This window comes from Erythrolamprus reginae, chromosome Z, assembly GCF_031021105.1.
Source record: "Erythrolamprus reginae isolate rEryReg1 chromosome Z, rEryReg1.hap1, whole genome shotgun sequence".
In the NCBI taxonomy this organism is placed as follows: domain Eukaryota; kingdom Metazoa; phylum Chordata; class Lepidosauria; order Squamata; family Dipsadidae; genus Erythrolamprus; species Erythrolamprus reginae.
In genome coordinates, this window is record NC_091963.1 from 88891989 (window position 1) to 88913019 (window position 21031).

The 21031-nt window shown below is 43.7% G+C and overlaps 1 protein-coding gene across 4 annotated transcripts in view; it reads left to right on the forward strand.

Annotated features, from left to right (window-relative positions):
- Nucleotides 1-21031, forward strand: part of BRD9 (bromodomain containing 9) — a 99620-nt gene that overhangs the window by 59233 nt on the left and 19356 nt on the right. For 2 of the 4 annotated variants that reach the window (XM_070729729.1, XM_070729732.1), the window contains exons 7-9: nucleotides 351-466; nucleotides 14283-14415; nucleotides 15405-15480. In XM_070729729.1, the coding sequence (XP_070585830.1) occupies nucleotides 351-466; nucleotides 14283-14415; nucleotides 15405-15480 (325 nt within the window). The remainder of the gene's footprint in view (nucleotides 1-350; nucleotides 467-14282; nucleotides 14416-15404; nucleotides 15481-21031) is intronic. The other 2 variants (XM_070729731.1, XM_070729733.1) reach the window with 1 other exon arrangement.

Here is a 21031-nt window from a genome sequence, read left to right on the forward strand (position 1 = left end):
ATTATATAATATTATTTTTCAAAATTATAAAATTTTTGATTCAAACTGAACAGTTACCTTGTATGAAGATTGTGTACAGGTAGGTGGCCATTTATATGGTTTCCCTTCTGAAATAGGTTGCAGGTGTTCCGGTGTCATGCTGCTCATGATTGAATCACCTTGCATCCTCATTGAAGATATAGTTGTTAGGTGCAAAGCCATGGCCATTCCCATCCCATCCCATCATCATAGCATCTTCGCTATGAGGGAAAGGTATAAAGTCCCTGCTGCTCTGTCCTTTCTAATTCTAGGAACGGCTGTTAGCTTTGAAGCGCAGCATGTCGTTTATGCAGGACATGGATTTTTCTCAGCAGGCAGCTCTTTTGGGCGATGAAGATCCAGCTGTTGAAGATGCAGTGCCCGAAGTTGTTCCTGTGCATGTAGAGACTACCAAGAAATCCAAAAAGCCAAGTAAAGAAGTTATTAGGTAAATGTTGGAGGAAGTGTTTTGCTCTTTTGTGCCTTTATTCACATCCCTATTTTTGGAATGAATTAATTAGACCTTTAGTTAATAACTTTGAAATACTAGGCTCAATATATAATTATTTTTCAAGGAATTTAAGCACCTTATAGGCATCTTGAGCAAAATCATTATGCATCCCAGAAGTTCTTCCTAGAGTTTAGTCAGTATTTATTTATTTATTTATTTATTTCTTAGTTAGTTAGTTAATTAATTAATTAATTAATTAATTAATTAATTAATTAATTAATTAATTAGACTTTCATGCCAATGGGACCCAGGGCGGCTTACAACAATAAGATAGTATAGATAGTATTTGATAAATATTTTGAAAATGACCTGGAAGAATTGGCAGACATGAGCACAGAATATTACGGTATTTCCATTCATTGAAAGTTTTCTATATGCGCCAGAAAAAAAGATACAATTGTAAGGGGTGCTTTCATTTTAATGATCTCACTTCTTAAATCAGCCACATCTTTTTGGAGGATGGGATAGAAGTGAAAAAAAGAGAGATTGTTTTAATGAATAGCAGCATTACATGTGTTCATTCTCCATATTATCTGAACAGAGTCAGTAGCTATGTGGGTTAGCTCACTGTCCTAGCCAATCAGGACTGAGCCAGAAGTCTTTAAAACAAAGCTGGATCTGCCCCTTTGCTCAGTCCTCCTAGCAGTAGGACATGTTGTTGGTTTCTCCCACAAGCAGGCCAGCTTAAATGCCTTTCCCCTCTACTTTTCTTTCGGCTTCATTCTCCACCAGCTGGCACCATCAGACCTTCAGATCAAGACCTCGGCTAGATGCAAAAGGAATATCAAACATTAAGTCTTGTTTAAACCTACTTTCGTTTGCCCTTCCCTCTCTCCGCTGGGTAGTTTCCTTCCCTTCAGCCTTATTCACAGCCCTAGAGAAAGTTTAGTGCGGGGTGGGATGAATGCAGCATGAGAGTCAGCTGGCAAGCACTTTGCTTTGCCTCCAGCGGCTTTTATCTCTCGACTTTTGCCACCCGCCATGTTACGGACTCCTTCGACTAAAACATTCTCCTGATAGATCAGATCCAATTGACTCAACTACAGCCTTAGATGGGCCCAAATTGAATAGGCCTCAGCCTGATATTTGGGGTTCACGATAGGTTCAGATATAGAACAAGGACCTAGGGATGATGTTCCTCCTTCTGCTCAGTTCCTCCCTGATTTCCAAGCCATGATAAAGCAGCATTAAATCAGGCAATCGAGGCTAGGATGCAAACAATTGATTTTCAATCTAACTCATCAGCTCATGCTACTAAGACATCTAGGCTTCCTCCTCCTCTGGTTTCAAGGAAGTGCACCCCTCCTCCAGCCACTGAGGATTCCACTTTAGAGGATATGAATGAGGAGGACAAAGAAGATGATAACCTTTCTAGAGGAGACCCATTCCAGGGTCTTTCAGAAGGTGAAGATGCTCCTACTAAAGCTCCAGTATCTTCCACCATCTTCCCTCCTCACCTATTCAAATCTTTGCTCCACAAGGCACATATCACAACAGGACTAGACTCACAGGATCCTGCAACAACAACTACAACAACTAAGGAAATGGAAACAATTCTCTTCTTCACTGAGGATCAACAAGATACGGATGTGATTCCCATGCATCAACTTTTTTTAGATGCCCTCCTAAAACAGTGGATGGCTTCAATTGCGGATCTTGCCCTGTCTTCCAAGGACAAACATTTTTACAACTCCTTAGAGGAGTTGTTACTCATGCCAAAAATAGATGACTCTATTGCCATCCTGATAAAGTTGAAGAAGTCATGAAGATGGAAGACGATAGATTGGAACAAATCACAAATCACATAGCTGATTCCTGGGCAATTAAAGCTACATCCTCAGCGTCATGCTAATTTGCTACAGCAAATACAACATCACATCCTACCTGATAATCTTTGTGCCCAACAAGATCTCAATAAAATCTTTGCTTCAGCATAGTACGTGGCTAATGCCACTCTTCAAGCATCAGGTTTTTCAGCGAAGTCTATTGCAGCTTCAGTAGTAGCTAGAAGACTACACTAGCTTAAACCTTGGCAGGCAGGAGTCTGCCAGAAATGGCAACTGGCAATGGGATCCCTCAAACGCAAGAGTTTGTTTGGGGATCTCCCTGACCCCCTCTTCACAGAAATAGTAGATAAGAAGAAAGTTCTGGGTCCTACTGTAAAGAAGGTTACCACCAGGTACAACCCTGCTTATCGGCATTCCTTTTGTCAACCTGAACAGGATTATTCCTTTCAGAGACCAACAGGTCAGTATAACCCCCATCTTCGAACTCAATCAGACTGGGGCACTACAGGTAGAGGCACCAGGGGTCAGAGAAGGAACTCCTCTTCTAGGCCCTTCAAAAGAGCCCTGTGGTAACTAATTAGACATCCCTATAGGAGGGAGACTATCCTGGTTTCTCCCAACCTAGCAAGAATCCTCCCATGATCCGTGGGTGCTGTCCACGGCTCAATGGGGTCTCTCCCTGGAATTCCTTTCTATGCCCCCCAATGTATTCATCTGTCCGGTTCCTTGGAACCAAACCATTAACCATCTCCTCTCCATCAGAGCAAGTCAAAGAGTACCCAGAGCCCAAAGGAGCCTGGGATTTTACTCTATCCTTTTTGTTGTCCATAAGTCCTCGGGGGGCTGGAGAACCATCCTAGATTTAAAGAGACTAAATCTGTATATAAACTAGACATTTTAAAATGCACTCCCTTTCTTCCATCCTAGCGTCCCTCTATAGGGGAGACTTCATGGTTTCCCTGGACCTAACCGAGGCTTATTTACATATCCCTATTATTAAAGGCCATAGGCAATTGCTCTGTTTTTCCTTCAAAGGCCATCATTTCCAGTATAGAGCCATGCCTTTTGGCTTGTCCTCGGCCCCTAGAGTTTTTTATTAAATTACTAGGGCAGTGATGGCGAACCTTTTTTCCCTTGGGTGCCGAAAGTGCGTGCGCACATACTATTGTGCCTGTGTGAGTGCCTATACCTATCATTCAATGCCTGGGGAGGGCAAAAATTGCGACCTCCCCCCCCCCCCGAGGCCCTCTGGAAGCCAGGAACAGCCCATTTTCCAACTTCTGGTGGGCCTGGTAGGCCTGGTTTTCATCCTTCCCAGGCTCCAGAGACTTCCCTGGATCTTGTGGAGGGCAAAAATGCCCTCCCCCATCCCTCCGGAGGCCTCTGGAAGCAAACAATGCCCACCCAGAGCCTCTGTGCTTGCTGGTGTGCACATGTATGCTAGAGCTGAGCTAGAGTAATGGCTCACATGCCGGCAGATATGGCTCTGCATGCCACCTGTGGCACCCGTGCCATAGGCTCGCCATCACTGAACTAGGGGCTCTAGTAGTCCACATTAGGGTGTTCCTTATTTATTTATTTATTTATTTATTTATTTATTTACTTACTTACTTATTTATTTATTTATTCAATTTGTTTATGCTGCCCTTCTCCTTAGACTCAGAGTGGCTTACAACATGTTAGCAATAGCCCTTTTTTAGAGAGCCAGCATATTGCTTCCTATTCATATTCAATGTTATCTAGATGACATTCTAGTGCACGCATCCTCTAAGGAGTGCACTCTCTCCAACCTCCAAATAGCCATGGATATTTTACATTTTCCTAGACCGGTGATGGCTAACATATGGCATAGTTGCCACAGGTGGCACATGGAGCCATATCTACTGGAACGCAACCTGGTGCTGTAGCTCAGCTCCAACCTGCATATGTATGCCAGCTGATTTTTGGCTCACAGAGGCTCTGGGAGGGTATTTTTGGCTTCCAGAGAGCCTCCGGTGGTTGGGGGAGGGCATTTTTACTCTCCAGGGAAGCCTTTGCAGTCTGGAGAAGGTGAAACACGAGCTTACTGGGCCCACCATAAGTCGGGAGACAGGCTGTTTCTGGCCTCCAGAGGGCCTCCAGGAAACAGGAAAAGCTGTTTTCACCCTCCCCAGGCATTGAATTATGGGTGTGGGCACTTGCGCATTTGCGATAGTGCGCATGCACGTTCTTTCGGCACACTAGGAAAAAAGGTTTGCCATCATGTCCTAGGCTTAAGAATAAATTTCCTGACAATTATAATGGACATTAGACCTACCTGATACGTCCCTTCTCATAGGGTGGAGCTAGCCTTCAAGGATGGGAAGACACTATCCTTTAGCCAATCAGAGTCTAAAGTATAAAAACACCCCTCTAGTATCACTCCCCCTCTTTTGATGAGGGATGATGTTCAGACTTAATGTGTTTCTCCCAAGACATTCACAATAAGGTATGCTCTAATAATCACAATGTCCAACAGTCAGATCAAAAACCAAGCAAGGGACTTGGAAGCTACCTCCACCCTACGAGAAGAGGCATAATCAGGTCCAGCACCCATTCTCCATAGTGGGTGGAGCTACCCTTCAAGGATGGAACATACCAAAGCCTCTTGTCCCCTTGGATCGGCAATGTTAATCCTGGCTGGGATCCTCATTATCCTGAGTCCCCCGTTACAACACCCTTCATCCAAATGTGGCCTTCTCAAAGGCAAATATGTCCAGTTTATAATGACGGAAGAATGGCACTGGAGGTGGCCATGCAGCAAATTCCTCGATGGACGCCTGCGTCGACCAGGCGATGGTGGTTGCAGCACTGCATGTAGAATGTGCAGTCACATTAGGCAGCCGTGATAAAGAAAGACAATCATAAGACAATGCAATAACGGTACGAATCTAATAAACCACCTTTGAAGACGACACCTTATGATTGAGAGAAGCGGTTGGAACAAGGCGAAGAGGGTCTCTGTCATGCTAAAATAGGAGGTACATTTTACATAAGTATGTAAGACCCTACGCACATCCAGCTGATGCCAGCGTTATTTGGAGCAGTGGTTGGAACCAGGTAGAAACTAGATAGAACTATTCCTTGTGCCCTATGAAAGTAGGAGTTCACTTTTGGAACAAAGGTAGGGTCTAGCCTAAGGACTACTCTGTCTGAGAGGAAAACATACAGGTTCCCCCTTACCAATAAGGCAGTCAACTTGGAAATTCAGTGGGCTGAAGTCACCGCCATGAGAAAGACCATCTTGTAAGTCAGGAGTCTGAGAGATGTGGTTGCCAAAGGTTCAAATGGGTTCCCCAACAATGCCTGCAGCACCTTGGTCAGGTCCCAAGTCGGATATCGATAAACTGCAAGCAAGCCCAGGTTTGGTTGCTCCTTTAAGGAACCTGCAGATGAGCAGACAGAGAGGCCAGAAACCTGCAATACAAAACCATTGATAGAGCTTCAAGCTGGCAACGGATGGAGCGTGTTCGGGAAAAGATTCTTGGTCAAACCCTGGCGCAGGAATTGGAGAACAGTAACACTGGATAAGTTGATCGGGGAATACCCTACCTGCCCACACCAGTTGCAAAAGGCCCTCCATGTAGCCCAGTATATTCGTTCAATGGATGGCCAACATAATCTGTACAATATCCTCAGGGACTGTTGTGGTTCACTCGCATCCTGCACCAATAATCATGGACTCAGTGGAAGCAGAGACTGTGGAGGGGCAAGGCAGGCGTCCTATATTCCTGGCACATGAGAGTGAAAGTGATGAGGGGTCATGGTCAGAACAACAGCCATGGCCTGCTGCATTCCTGGCATGTCAGTCTGAATATCGTCCCTCATCATAAGAGGGAGAGTGATAGTAGAAGGCTGTTTTTATATTTCAGATTCTGATTGGCTAAAGGAGAGTGTTTTTCCATCGTTGAAGGTTAGCTCCACCTTATGAGAAAGTGCGTATCAGGTGCATCCAACATTCATTCTAATTGTCAGGAAATTTCTTCTTAGGTCTAGGTTGCTTTTCTCTTTGATTAGTTTCCATTCATTGCTTTTTGACCTGTTTGTCCAGCACACCAGAATTAGTCACTTAGGCGCCAGGCAGGCAGTTTTAACCAATGTGAATCTGGATGTCAAACTGATCCCTGGGCAAGTGACCACTCTCTTAGAGGGATCCTCCAAGTAGGGGAGACAGAGACAGAGAGGGATATAAGATCTGCGAACCAGGCTCTCCTTGGCCAGTGGTGGTGGTGGGGAGCAGGAGGACCATATCTGCCCTCTCCTGTAACACTTTCCTGATTACCTTGGGGATCAAGGGCAGGGGGGGGGATGCATAGAGCAGGGCTTGGAGCCAGGCACAACAAATATCATCTGCTCCCTCTGCCCCCCTGAATCTAGTACCTGGTCAGGAACCTGGGCAGTTGTGCGTTTTCTGGGATGGTGAAGAGGTCCATGACTGGCAATCCGAAGTGCTCCGCCAGCTGTTGGAAAAATTGGGTGGAGGCTCCACTCCACCTGGTCGAGCTCATGCCATCTCAGCCAGTCTGCTGTTGTGTTTTTTATGCTGGAAATGTGTTCTGCTATTAAGGATTGCAGATGGCTTTCTGCCCAGAGACTCAACCTCTTTGCTTCGGCCATCAGGCACTTGGACATAGTTCCACCTGCTGGTTTATGTGAGCTTTTATGGTAACATTGTCCATTAAAACCATCACATGTTGACCTGACAGAAGGGGGAGAAATTGCAGAAGGGCCAAGTACACAGCCCAAAGTTCCAGCAGATTGATGTTGAGACCGGTTTTTGCCAGCGTCCAGGTGCCCTGCACCACTTCCAACAATGTGTGGGGCCCCCAACCCAGAGGGCTTGCATCAGTGGTCACTGTCACCCCTTGGGGCTCCAGGAAATCAAATTCTTTGTCTATGGCAATCAATGCCCACCATTGTAGGGAGTCTCGAACAGGACCCGGGACTTGGACCTTTACCAAAGAGGTACTACGACCCAACCTCTTAAATGGGAGAAGAAATCATTGAAGGTCTCTGCAGTGCAGGTGAGCCCAAGGTGTAATGTGGATCATCTTTCCCAGGAGGGAGGACAATAGGTTCAGGGGAACCGTCCCCTTGGTCAGGACTTGGTGGACCATGTCTGAAAGGTTGTCATTCTGCTCATGGGACAGGTATACCCTGCATTCCAGAGAGTCAATGATGGCCCCAAATGTGTCAACCTGGTGGAAGGGAATAACTGGTTCTTATCCCTATTGACCAGGAACCCATGGTGGCAGAGAGTGTCAAGTATTACCAGGATAATCCATTCTGCCTGGGGTGGAAAGGATGATTGGATGAGGATGTCATCCAGGTAACACTGGACCTTAACAGGAATCGATCGCAAATGAGCTGATAAGGTGGCTAAAATTTTTGTAAACACTTGGGGTGCTGAAGGTAGGCCAAATTGTAGCACCAGGTACTGGTAATGTATGCCTGCGTAGCAGAATCTCAGGTATTGACAATGTGATCTGGAGATAGGCTCTCTGAAAAATCTATAGAGGAGAGCAGATCCTCTTGTCTAATACCTGCCAAAATGAATTGCAGGGTGTGCATTTTGAACTTTCTATCGAGAATGGCTCTCCACCATCCCGAGGACTTCAGTGCTACAAATAAAATGGAGTAAAACCCCTCCCATGTTGGTCTTTGGGAATCTGTTGAATAGCTTCAATATCCAGCAGTTGCTGGATGGCGTCTCTCATGAGGACCCTTTTGGTGGTATTTATGGGCAAGGGACAGCAGAGGAAGATCCTCGGAGTGGTGGAGAGGAACTCAAGCGAGAGACCAAATGTCACAGTTTTCCCCACCTAGATATCGTTGGTGATTGCCTCCCACCAACTGACAAAGAGTGCCAGCCGATTCCCAATGAGAGATTCCAGGTTTTCTTTACTTGTTCCAGCAGAAGGGGTGACTACCAGCTCCTTGAAAGAGCCATCTAAACTGGGAATCCCTGAATGGTTGATCAGGGGGTGGCCACTGTCTACCCCCAAATTGCCCCCGATAACTCCCATAGTAGGAATCCCCTACCCTTGGGGCCTGCCTAATAAAGGAAGAGGACCTGGCGGTAGATTTCTTGATGCAAGAGGGAAGCACCTTTTCTTATTTTTGAATTCAACAACTATGGGATCCAGTGAGGCCCCAAACAGGGACTGACCCGAGATGGGGGTGGAAACTGCCACTTGTGGCAAACATCAGCAGGCCAGCTCTGGAGCCAATGCATCCGACGGGCGACAACTGCTGATCCCATGGCTTGAGTGGCAAATTGAGCAGCAGTGAGCAGTTTATTCAGGTCTTGATGGGCCCGATTGTTCTCTACTGGGAGATGTTCTTGTAGTATATGCAGCCATTTAAGGGATGAACGACAGAAGAAGGATTTGTGGTGGTGGCTTTAACCACCTAGGCAGCTGCCTGGTGTGTCCTCTGCAGGGATGTTTCAGTTCTGCGGTCCTCTGGCCGGAGGAGCTCTACCTCGTCACCAGGACAATAGAACACAGGGCTAGAACAGGGCCATTCCACCGGTGGAACTGGTTGTGGGGCCACATTAAAAAATCATTTGTCCAGAGAAATGGGCAGAGGTCCAGCTGCAGGAGTTTGCCACTGCTTTACTAAGGCATCCACAAAAAGATTGGGTACAGGTATTACTTCAGTCTGGGAGGCAGTCTCCTCAAGTATAGAATCCACCTGTGAGGTGCCTGTGCTGGGGGGTGGGCGAGGACGAAGGCAAAATTGCCGTGGCCTTTGTTTTGGGGAAGAGGGGGCAGAATAGACCAGGGTGGAACAGGCCCATAGAAATCTGTGGTACCAGACCAACATCCTCATCATTTGACATCTAGAGGGCCCCTGGGTCCTGTTCCGCACTTCCTTCCACTAACTGGCCCTCTTCCAGATCCTTAAATGTCCCCAGGGATCCTTGGGGTGAATATGCCTCCTGCTCGTGATGGTAGATGGTACCCCTGTTGTACCATAGCTGAGGAGGAGGAGGGCTGGGCAAGCGGAGCTAGAGGGGGGCTCATCATGGCCTTGATGCCTGCCTCTATCCCCTTTCGAATGGCTGCTTTGATACTGTCTTGAAGGGGGTCCTGGTTGGGGGAACTTGACTCGGGCCTGGGCCCTGAGCTCTGTCTGGCATCTAAGGAGCCCCAAACATCCACTTTGGGCAAAAATAGATTTACATTGTCCAGGGACAGCACATTGCACAAGTGACCAGATGAGTGTTTGTGGCACTGTCCCATAGTTAGTAGGCCAATAAAGATAGGGGATCATCCTTGTCCCCTTTGATATAATATATTCTTTGAAATAAGAACATTGACTATAATTTTAGCTGCTTATTTTTTTTTAATACATGTTGTATGAATATAAGAGAAGTATCCCTAATCTATTTTTTTCAAAACTGCAAACAAAAGCCCATTTCATATTGTCAGTTTTGTTTAACAGCAAGAAATATCATGGGTAGTTTTTAATATAGTATTATTCCAGATATATTTCTTTGAGACAAATCCATCTAATCAAAATGTATCGTTTCAGCCACTTAGAGTCACTTTGGATAGTGAGACAAGTGTCATATAAATTTAATAAATAAATGATTATTTGGACTCAGAAAAATTGTTTAAATGTTTTATACAATCAGTAAAATAATAGGTCTATGGCAATGTTCCTTCTAATTTTTTTCGGTGTGGGCGGAAAAGTATAGTGTTTGAGCGGCACATTTTCACGTCTGAGCACCTGAATTTTTATTCACAGATATGATCCAAGACAATAAGGAAATAGGTTTTCATTGTGATCATCCTTATTTAATTTTGGATAAAGTGACAACATGATGGGATTTGAGACAAGAGATTAGATTAGATTAGATTTATTGGATTTATATGCCGCCCCTCTCCGAAAACTTTTCTATCATCACACCCATCCTTTGGAACATCATTCCATTCAATTCAGACTGAGGTGACGGGGTCAGGTCTTAGTTCCACCATTTGGGAAGAGATTGACCTTTTAATCCCTGAGGAAGTGGACAAGGCCATGGGAGCTGTGAGTACTTCCACCTGCTTACTGGACCCGTGCCCCTCCAGGCTGGTCTTCCACAACCATTGAAGGAGGTAGTGGTGCGACCCCTCCTCAAGAAACTCCCTGGATCCTAAAATGGTTACTCCTTTAAACCTTGCCTAAAATATACCGGTGCTCAAATATTAATGTGAAAAATTTAAAAAAATATGATAATTCTTTGGCCGTAATTCTACCACATGTAGTTGGAGAAAAAGCACCAATTGGGCGGCGGCGGGTGGGGGAGGGCGGAACATCCTTGCCTTTGGAAAGAGTGCAACGGCATGCAGTTTTTGCTCCAATTGAGGAAACAACCATTAAATGTGGCTCAGGTGTCTCAAGGAAGATGGATGTGGCAAAAGGGGGCTCTGTCAGGAGTTGGAGAAGAGTCCTCTTTGCAGAGCCTTGGGCTCTTGTTCTCTTATTTGCGCAGCAGTTAAAAATGCGCAGCTGTTCATTGTCGCGTGCACGGCCATGCAGCCGCACAGCTCAGAGGGAACAGTGATCCATGGTTCAAAATGAGTTAGATCTTTTCCTTCATTTATAAATCAAAGAGATGACAGCTTCTTTCCATGACATATGAGATTCATGACATAATTGTATCTCATTTATTATTTTAGTTTTAAGAATTTCTTGAAAAATTCTGCAGTAATTTGTAGAAAAATTGTCAGGTCCTAGAGCTTTATTCAATGTCATTTTTTGATTGACACTGTGTTCTACTGTAAATTTATTTAAGGATTTCTTTTTGTTGAGCCATACATTTTTAAAATAACATTTTATTCAAATTTTATTCAATTTCTACTGTATTAGATATCTATCTATCTATCTATCTATCTATCTATCTATCTATCTATCTATCTATCTATCTATCTATTTATTAGATTTGTATGCCGCCCCTCTCTGTAGACTCGGGGCGGCTCACAACATGTAATAAAACAATTCACAACAAATCTAATAAATTTAAAAAAAAATTTAAAAACCCCATTATTAAGACATACACACAGACATACCATACATAGAAACATAGAAGTCCGACAGCAGAAAAAGACCTCATGGTCCATCTAGTCTGCCCTTACACTATTTTCTGTATTTTATCTTAGGATGGATATATGTTTATCCCAGGCATGTTTAAATTCAGTTACTGTTGGTTTATCTACCACGTCTGCTGGAAGTTTGTTCCAAGGATCTACTACTCTTTCAGTAAAATAATATTTTCTCATGTTGCTTTTGATCTTTCCCCCAACTAACTTCAGATTGTGTCCCCTTGTTCTTGTGTTCACTTTCCTATTAAAAACACTTCCCTCTTGGACCTTATTTAACCCTTTAACATATTTAAATGTTTCGATCATGTCCCCCCTTTTCCTTCTGTCCTCCAGATTATACAGATTGAGTTCATTAAGTCTTTCCTGATACGTTTTATGCTTAAGACCTTCCACCATTCTTGTAGCCCGTCTGTGGACCCGTTCAATTTTGTCAATATCTTTTTGTAGGTGAGGTCTCCAGAACTGAACACAGTATTCCAAATGAGGTCTCACCAGCACTCTATATAGCGGGATCATAATCTCCCTATTCCTGCTTGTATACCTCTAGCTATGCAGCCAAGCATCCTACTTGCATAATTGTATAGGCCCGGGGGAGGGGGGAATGCTTCAATTCCCCCATGCCTGACGGCAGAGGTGAGTTTTAAGGAGTTTACGGAAGATAAGGAGGGTGGGGGCAGTTCTAATCTCCGGGGGAGCTGGTTCCAGAGAGTCGGGGTCGCCACAGAGAAGGCTCTTCCCCTGGGACCCGCCAGACAACATTGTTTAGTCGACGGGACCCGGAGAAGGCCAACTCTGCGGGACCTAATTGGTCGCTGGGATTCGTGCTGCAGAAGGCGGTCCCGGAGATATTCTGGTCCGATGCCATGAAGGGCTTTATAGGTCATAACCAACACTTTGAATTATGACCGGAAATTGATCGGCAGACTGCAGAGTGTTGGTGTAACATGGGCATAACTAGGGAAGCCCATGATTGCAGTAGTCGAATCTCAAGGTGATGAGGGCATGAGTGACTGTGAGCAGTGAGTCCCAGTCCAAATAGGGCCGCAACTAGTGCACCAGGCGAACCTGGGCAAACGTCCCCCTCGACACAGCTGAAAAATGGTTCTCTAATGTGAGCTGTACATCGAGGAGGACGCCCAAGTTATTTATTATATCACTTCAAATAAAGAATGAATTGCAATACTATATGCTTCATTGTAGAACATGTTAACTTTTATTTCAAATGTAAATGGCTTTTCTTGTTATTGATGTTGTTGTTTTTTTGTTTGGTGGGCTAACAGTTAACAAATATATTTATCCAGGTGAACTTATTTTTGGCTCACTGCCAGTCAGTTATACTGGTTTCTTAGTTGCTTGTATCTTTTGCTATAAATCTAAAATTGAATTGAGCTATTTCCCAATGAGGCTTAGTTCTAATTGTTCAAATTATTCAATAATTTTTATTTTGCATTGCTTTCTTTTCGATTCAGAGATAAATAACTCTCCCATAAATGCTTTACTTGCCTGTTATACTATGAGCAAAGAATATTTCAGAAGTTAGATTGCACTGTATTTCTAAACTTCAATTAAAATTATCGGGGGGGGGGGAGGACACAGAGAATAGACAGGTGAGTTTATTTTCCTTGGAGAATTATATATAAGTGAACTTTTTACATTATTATTACTTAATAGCTTTCTTTAATTTCTAATATAGTTGGTTATATAGTAATTGATCTGAGTTAATTTATATATGATGCTTGCTTGTTCTATTTCCTTTCTCTTTCTTGCTGTTACTCTTAATTATCAATATAGTCAGTGGATCGGTTGTGATTATTTCTTTTTGCATGTTTTCATATCAATTGTTTTTGTTCATTTGTTTTATATCAAACTTTATTGATATCTTTTTAATACTTAACTCTCAACAATAAAATTAATGAAATATCTATATCTAAACATAAGAATACATATATTTTTTTAACAAGCAAAAGAAAGAACACCTTTTCAGATTGGAGCTCCACAGTATGATTTCCCTGATTATTCTGCACAGACACAAGATTTTTTGTATGAGAGATATATGTAATAGAAGATAATCTCTCTAAATTAATCCAGCTAACACATCAGTAGGAAACGTTAACAAGTTGTTGGCTGTTTATAAGAAACCTTCATTCGGTATTATAACTTCAGCTTCTGAACGAGACTATTAAATGTTATTAAATGGGAGTCCTATAAAACAAAATTTTATATGAATTTTTTAAACTGTAAACTCTGGAGGGAAATATTTTAGTATGGGAATGTAATCAGGGTCTTAAATTTATTTTAATATACTCTACATATGGCTGTCTCTTAAATGTACTCAGAAGCTGCAGATAATCCAGACTACAACAGCATAGAAAGTTATGAGCATAACTTTCAAGAAAATCATGCAATTCTTCTGCTTCAGGTTTACTCCTAGGCTTTTGGGTACAATTCAGGGTGCTAATTACCTGCCATAAATCTTCTTGTATCATAAAGCCTAGATGTCTGAAGTTCCACCTCCTTAAATCCTCCAGAAACTTTAAAGTCTGGATCTTCCAGTAGGTTTTGGATTAAGTCAAGTGGTGGACTCTTGGTGGGAATGATATATGGTGAGAGGGTGCTTGGTTTTATTCCTCATAGATGGCTTTGTTGTTGCTGTTAATTTTGTTCTTAATATTGTCTGACACAATGGAGCTGCGATATTAAAATTAAAAAATATAGCAAGATGAAAAGAATGATGATTTACCCAGAATATTTATTATATTTATAAAGTGGTCATAAAACTCAATGACTTAGAGCCTATGTGTGGAGAAGGAGTATATTTGATTTGTTATTTATTTAATAATTTGTGCTTTATAGCTGTATATTTGAACCAGAAGGAAATGCATGCAGTCTGACAGACAGCACAGCTGAAGAGCATGTCCTGGCCTTGGTAGAGCATGCAGCAGATGAAGCACGGGATCGGATCAACCAGTGTCTCCCAAACAGCAAGGTCTTGTTAAATTAATTTACATTTTGTTTGGCTAATTTTCTCAGGAAATTTTGCTCAGTTGGTCAAGAAATTTTACATAGTATTTAGTACATAAATAAGGAGATTTATGTTAAATTTCTACAATACAGATTTAAAGTTACATCTTTTAGACTTTAATTTGAATATAAATAAAAATTAAATGACATGTTCTATCTCAATGAAGGTCTTAAAACTTCAGTTATTTAACCTACATGTTAATGTTATTAACGACAGTACTGTACATTAACAAGATTATATCAAAGAGTGTAAGCTAACTAGAAGAGTTGAAGTTAAAATTCGATTAACAATATCAGCTGATTGTGTTAATCTAAATGAATATATTGGATAATTCAATTTTTTCTTCTTTTATTTTGTAGAACAACATAGAAAATTGTGTTTCAGTAAATGTATGAATCTAGTTTCATTGTATGTTATATTTAAGAATGGACATATTCATATTCTATTCAAAAGGTTATTTATTAGATTGCATAGCACAGGTCTTCTTCCAGTGACACATTCAATTTGTTAGTATCTGCTAACACAGCAATCCCCAACCTTTGCATTTGCGGGGGAGAAGGGAACCAGCCAGGACATGCGAGTGGCAGGCCAGAGCACACGTATACAAGCAGCTCAATTTGCACAAACAGTGTGCAGGCACTTGCACATGCCTGCACAGCTTCATTAAAAGTTGAATTGTGCATGCACACCAGCTGGCCATTTGTGTAAGTGGAGCTGCATGTGCATTTGCGTTGGCTGGCCACTTGCACAATTGGAGCTGCACGCTTGTGTGTGCATCAGCCTATACCTCTTGTACAGCCCAGTTCCAAGTAGGATCATGGCCCAAGAATTGACCATTGCCTGGGAGATGGGGACCCCTGTGCTAACAGATCTGTTAGTATCTATTAATATTTACTGATTAAACAGGAAACATTAAAAAAATCTGATTTTCCTTTTGTTATACTTAAGTACAGATAGGTTATCTGAAAAAGAATACTGATGGATCTTTGATCTTCAGTGTACTCAATCCATCAGATCCTGAAGCAGAAGGTAATTTTCAGATAATTTTAATAATTTAGATTTTAAAACATGATTTTAATTATACATAACTAAGTTTGTGTTTGTACATTAATTACCAAAAGAGAATGTATAATGTTTTCAACTTTATTTAATAGACATAGGTAAATTCCATTTGAATATTAAATATGCTGCTGACAACAAAAAGAATTGCAAACTAAAATATATTTGGTGAGCTAACATTTGAAGGCTTTTGGCTAATATATTAGTAAAGTCAGAATTAAGTTGCATTTGTGATAAAATATAAATCCACAAGAAACCCTATATCAGTGATGGCTAACCTTTTTTCCCTTAGGTGTTGAAAGTGTGCATGCGCAATAGCGTGTGTGAGTGCTGACACCCATAATGCAATGCCTTCCCCACTCCCTTACACATGCACATGCAACCACCCCTCTCCTCCCACACATGTGCGCTCAACAACTCACCCACCCCATTTTTGTGCTAGCAGGCATCCCTGAAGCTTCCTGAGACCATAAATGTGGATGGGTTTGGCTCTCTCCTAATGGGAGAAGATTAGCACCCGACCTTGACTTGAAGTGGGAAGCCACTCCGGATGCTCATTCCCCAAACAAGTTCCCCCACTCTTTGGGAAGAGGCCAAAAACAGAAAGCCAAAGGCATCTCCAAGCAATTAAGCTAAGATATTTCAAGCACTATGAATTACAAGCCCCCTTCAGCTACTTGGAGAAAGGGATTGGGAGCTCTCCCTCCCATTCCATTAGATGAGAGGTAGCCAGATGGATGGGCTCTCTCAGCTGCTGCCAAATTAGAACAACTCCCTAAAAAGCTGGCTTGCATGTTGAAATCACCAAGAAAGAGACAGGAAGGTGGCAGTGTTTGGTCGCAGTGCATTTCTAAGCTGCCTGAAGTTGAGCCATCCATCTGGTGATGTAGGACCAGAGCAAGAAGTGGTAGGCTGTTTTTCAGAAAGAAGGGAGGGGGACAAAGGCCATCACTCCTTTGCCCCTTTCTCCATCCCACCTTTTACCTTCTAGGCTGCGTATGCGCCTCCTAAGCATCTTTTTAACAAGATCTCTCCAAGACGGTTAATTAACATTGTGCTCTACTGGCTGCTTCAGAGTGCTTTTTGCCTGCTCTGCTTGCCTCTTTGCAAAACCAGCGGCAGTTCCTCCCCCTGCCCGCTCCACTGATGGATAATAAACACCGGGCAACTAGTCTTCTGGTTACAGGTATACATTTGTGCGCAACGATCAGCTGGCTGGCTGTTCTTCCAATTTCTGGCATAGCTGCATGCTTGAAGGCCAGCTGATCTTTGTGTGCACATGCACACCAGTAACCAAAAGACTAGCTGGCCAGTGCACATGCATGCTCTGGAAATCCAGAAGAGGAATGGGTGCTGCCACATGTACCAGGTGAAATGTCTCTGTGTGCTACCTGTGGCACTCATGCCATAGATTCGTCATCAGGGCCCTATATGAACAAAGACTAGGCTCTAACTCAAATATATTAATGTTTATTTATTCATTCATTCATTCATTCATTCATTCATTCATTCATTCATTCATTCATTCATTTGTCCATTCATTTTTCACATTTTCAATGCCTATTTCCCTCTGATATTGCCTGTTATCCAACCATTTTTACCTAAGTCTAAAATCTATTCAGTTGCTCCTTAAGTTGAATTTGTGTAGAAGATTATTAAGCCTGGCAATAGTAGTAAATCTGTATTAGATTCAATCTGAGATAGATAATTAGTCTCCAATCCATTTTTCTTCTGCATCATCATGTTATTGTACTGGCTCCAGATATGGCTGTACATCTTTTTACCTATCGTAGCTCTTCGCTACTTTGAAAAGTTGTTGAGAAGATAGAAATTTAGTTGATGAACATGAAAAATACATTACCTCGATTTCCTATAGCTAAGATATAAACATAATAAAAATAAAGAAAATGACAAGCTCTTTCTATTCAAACAGCTCCATAACTAGGGATCTCCCAGAATATATACATGTAACATTCTCCCTCTGTGCAGGAAAAAAAGAAACATCTGTTTTCATTATTTTCATTCAAAAATAAAAGATGTTGAGCCAAAAGATCCATAGCATTTGCAATCTGTAACATTTGCAATGCATCTTCAAGACTAATGTCAATATTGGCTTTTGACAAGTAGACCATAATCTACTACTAAATAAAGTAGAAAAATGTGGGATGGATGGCAACACCACCAGATGGATTCAAAACTGGCTAACCAACCGCACTCAATGCAGAGTGCTCAATGTAACTACATCTACTTGGAGGGATATATGCAATGGAGTACCCCAAGGCTCTGTTTTAGGCCCAGTATCTTCAACATCTTCATCAATGACTTGGATGAGGGGATAGATGGGGAACTTATCAAATTTGCAGATAACAAAAGATTGGGAGGCAGTCAGCTGTGCTGTGGAAAATGGCAGCCACTGTTTAGTATTTGCTGACTCATTGACCCATGCTGCTTTAAGATTTAAGATTGATTGCTGCTGCTTTAAGATTGATTGAGCAGTGGGAGATCGAGTGAATAAGAAGCCCCAGGTTTGGTGGGTTGGACGGAAGGGACATTGCCGATGGTATTCAAGGCCCCCCCGTGGACCTAGACGCTGGAGCGCTGGTTGGTGGGGGCACTCGGTGTCGGAAGGTCTGCCGGATGATGGGCCTGCAAGAGAGACTGGGCCTGGCCGTGGCGGTGGAAGAGACGGTCGCGAGAGAGGGGAGAAAGGCCAGGGCAATGTCAAAGTTGCACTGAGGCCACGTGGGATTGCCCAGGAGCATTCGGAGGCGTTTTGAGCGCGATTGGAGGGTGATTGGAGGTGTTGGGAGCGTTTGGTGGGAGCATTTGGAGGTCGTGCCACGCCGCTGGGTGAGTGGGAATTGGAGGTGTTGCCCGAAAGCAGCGGTGTTACTGGGATCTAACTAGAGGCCAGCCAGTGAAGAACGGAGGTGCTACAAGTACCAGGATAGAAAGAAAGACCTGGGAGTGCCGACCGGTGGCAGCGGCCGGCACCAAAGAGCCTGGAGGACAGGGTAATTAACAACTGGCATACCCAGGACTCGGATATCTCCCCCCCTGGGCATCTCCCCCTCCCCACTTTTGGGGGGCATTGAATTAATTTTAGATCCTAAGCAACTCTTGACTTTACCATTGAGAACTTGGTACCATTTTTGCTACTTTGCTGTTGACCTTATTTAATCTAATGAACTGATGTATTGTATATGTATTATCAGAGAGGCTATGAGTGGTGGTTGAAATATAGAGAAAGATCTAGAAACCTGCCTCAGAGACTCTGGAGGACAGAATTTATATACCTAGGATTTTGCAACTCCCTTTTGAATTGTGCCAAATCGAACATTGAACATTTGGAGTCCACCTTGAGAACTGGTGCTATCTTTGACTGCTGACTAATGAACTTTAATTTATTTCCTATTTCCCCAAGTTTTAATTTTTATTATTAATTTTAGATTTTTTAAATATTAATATTAGTAGTAATTAATTAATTTTTTAATTTTAAATTATGGATAATTGGGATGGGTTTAATTATATGTATGGAATGAGTGAATGGTATGAATGGGATGGGTGAGGTGGGTGGGATTATGGTATGGATGGGGTAAATAGGAATGATATGAATGATTTAAATAGCCAACCTGACGAGAGAGAGGCAGGAGGGGAGGCGGCACCGATCTCTGGGGTGGCAGAGGGTCAGAATATTCCAGTGTTGCTGGGGAGAGGCAGATATGGCGGGAGTCACAGAACTAGCCGTTCCAGGGGAACGAGAGATCGTTGCTTAAAAACGATCCCTTGTTCCGGCTCTGTGAGCTCAACTCAGGATACTGGTAATGAGTGTAACGCTCGCCCTGGGCTCAGGCTGCTGCTGCTCAATGCCAGGTCGGTGGTAAATAAAGCTCTCCTCATCTGGGATTTGATCCTGGATGAGGAGGCCGACCTGGCATGTGTGACTGAAACCTGACTGGGCCCGGAGGGAGGAGTTCCTCTCTCTGAAATTTGCCCAGCCAGGTTTCAGATATGGCACCAGCCTCGACCTCAGGGACAGGGGGGGGGGGAGGAGTGACTATTATAGCCAGGGAGAGCCTTTGCCTACGTAGACTCATTGCTCCAGAGATTGCGGGTTGTGAGTCCCTCCTAGTGAAGTTAGACTTAGGGGTTCAGGTGGGCTAGTTGCTCACGTACCTGCCTCCCAGCTGCGTGTCAACAACCCTGCCTGTGCTGCTCGAGGAGGTGGCCGGGTTGGCGGTGGGATTCCCCAGACTCATTGTCTTGGGGGATTTTAACCTACTGTCACTCGGCAAAACCTCTGGATTAGCACAGGAGTTCATGGCCACCATGACAGCCATGGACCTGACTCAAGCAGTACAGGGTCCAACTCACGAAGGGGGGCACGCACCCGACATGGTATTCCTCTCTGAGCAATTGAGTAATGGTCTGACATTAAGCGGCTTATAAGTGTTGCCTTTGTCATGGTCAGACCATTTTCTACTGTGGCTTGACTTCCTGGCTCCAATCCTTCCCCGCAGGGAGGCGGAACCGATTAGGCAGTTCCGCCCCAGATGCCTGATGGACCCAGAGGGCTTTCAGAGGGCGCTTGGGGTTATTCCAGAGACACTCATCCACAGTTCGGCGGAGTCTCTTGCTGAGGCCTGGAACAAGGCTGCAGCGGAGGCTCTTGACCGGATTGCACCGTTGCGACCTCTCCGCGGCACTAGACCCCATTGAGCTCCATGGTTCAACGGGGAGCTCCAGGAGTTGAAATGCCAAAAGAGACGTCTAGAGAAGCGATGGGGGAAGACTAAGTCTGAATCTGATCGGATATTTGTAAGAGCTTTTATTAAGACTTACAAAGTGGCGCTCAAGGCGGCAAGATGCGCGTATCATGCCACCTTGATTGCATCAGCGGAATCCCGCCCGGCTGCTCTGTTTAGGGTAACCCGCTCCCTTCTTAACGAGGGGGGAGTTGGGGAGCCCTTGCAGAGTAGTGCCGAGGATTTTAACATGTTTTTCGCTGATAAAATCACTTGGATCTGGGTGGACTTCAATTCCAATTGGACAACAGAGTCGACTGACAATGAGTCAGTCGAGGTGACTGGGGCTCGTACTTGTCCACCTGTCTGGGAAGAGTTTGATCTGGTGACACCTGATGAAGTGAACAAGGCCATTGGAGCTGTGAGTTCCGCCACCTGTTTACTGGATCCGTGTCCCTCCTGGCTGGTTTCTGCCAGCAGGGAGGTAACACGGAGCTGAGTCCAGGAGATTGTCAACGCTTCTTTGGGGGGGGTCCTTCCTGGATCCCTACAAGGAGGCACTTGTGCGCCCCCTCCTCAAGAAGCCTTCCCTGGACCCAGCCATTCTTAATAACTATCGGCCAGTCTCCAACCTTCCCTTTATGGGGAAGGTTGTTGAGAAGGTGGTGGTGCTCCAACTCCAACAGTCTTTGGAAGAAGCGGATTATCTAGGCCCCCAACAGTCAGGATTCATGCCCGGCTTCAGCACAGAAACTGTTTTGGTCGCGTTGATGGAT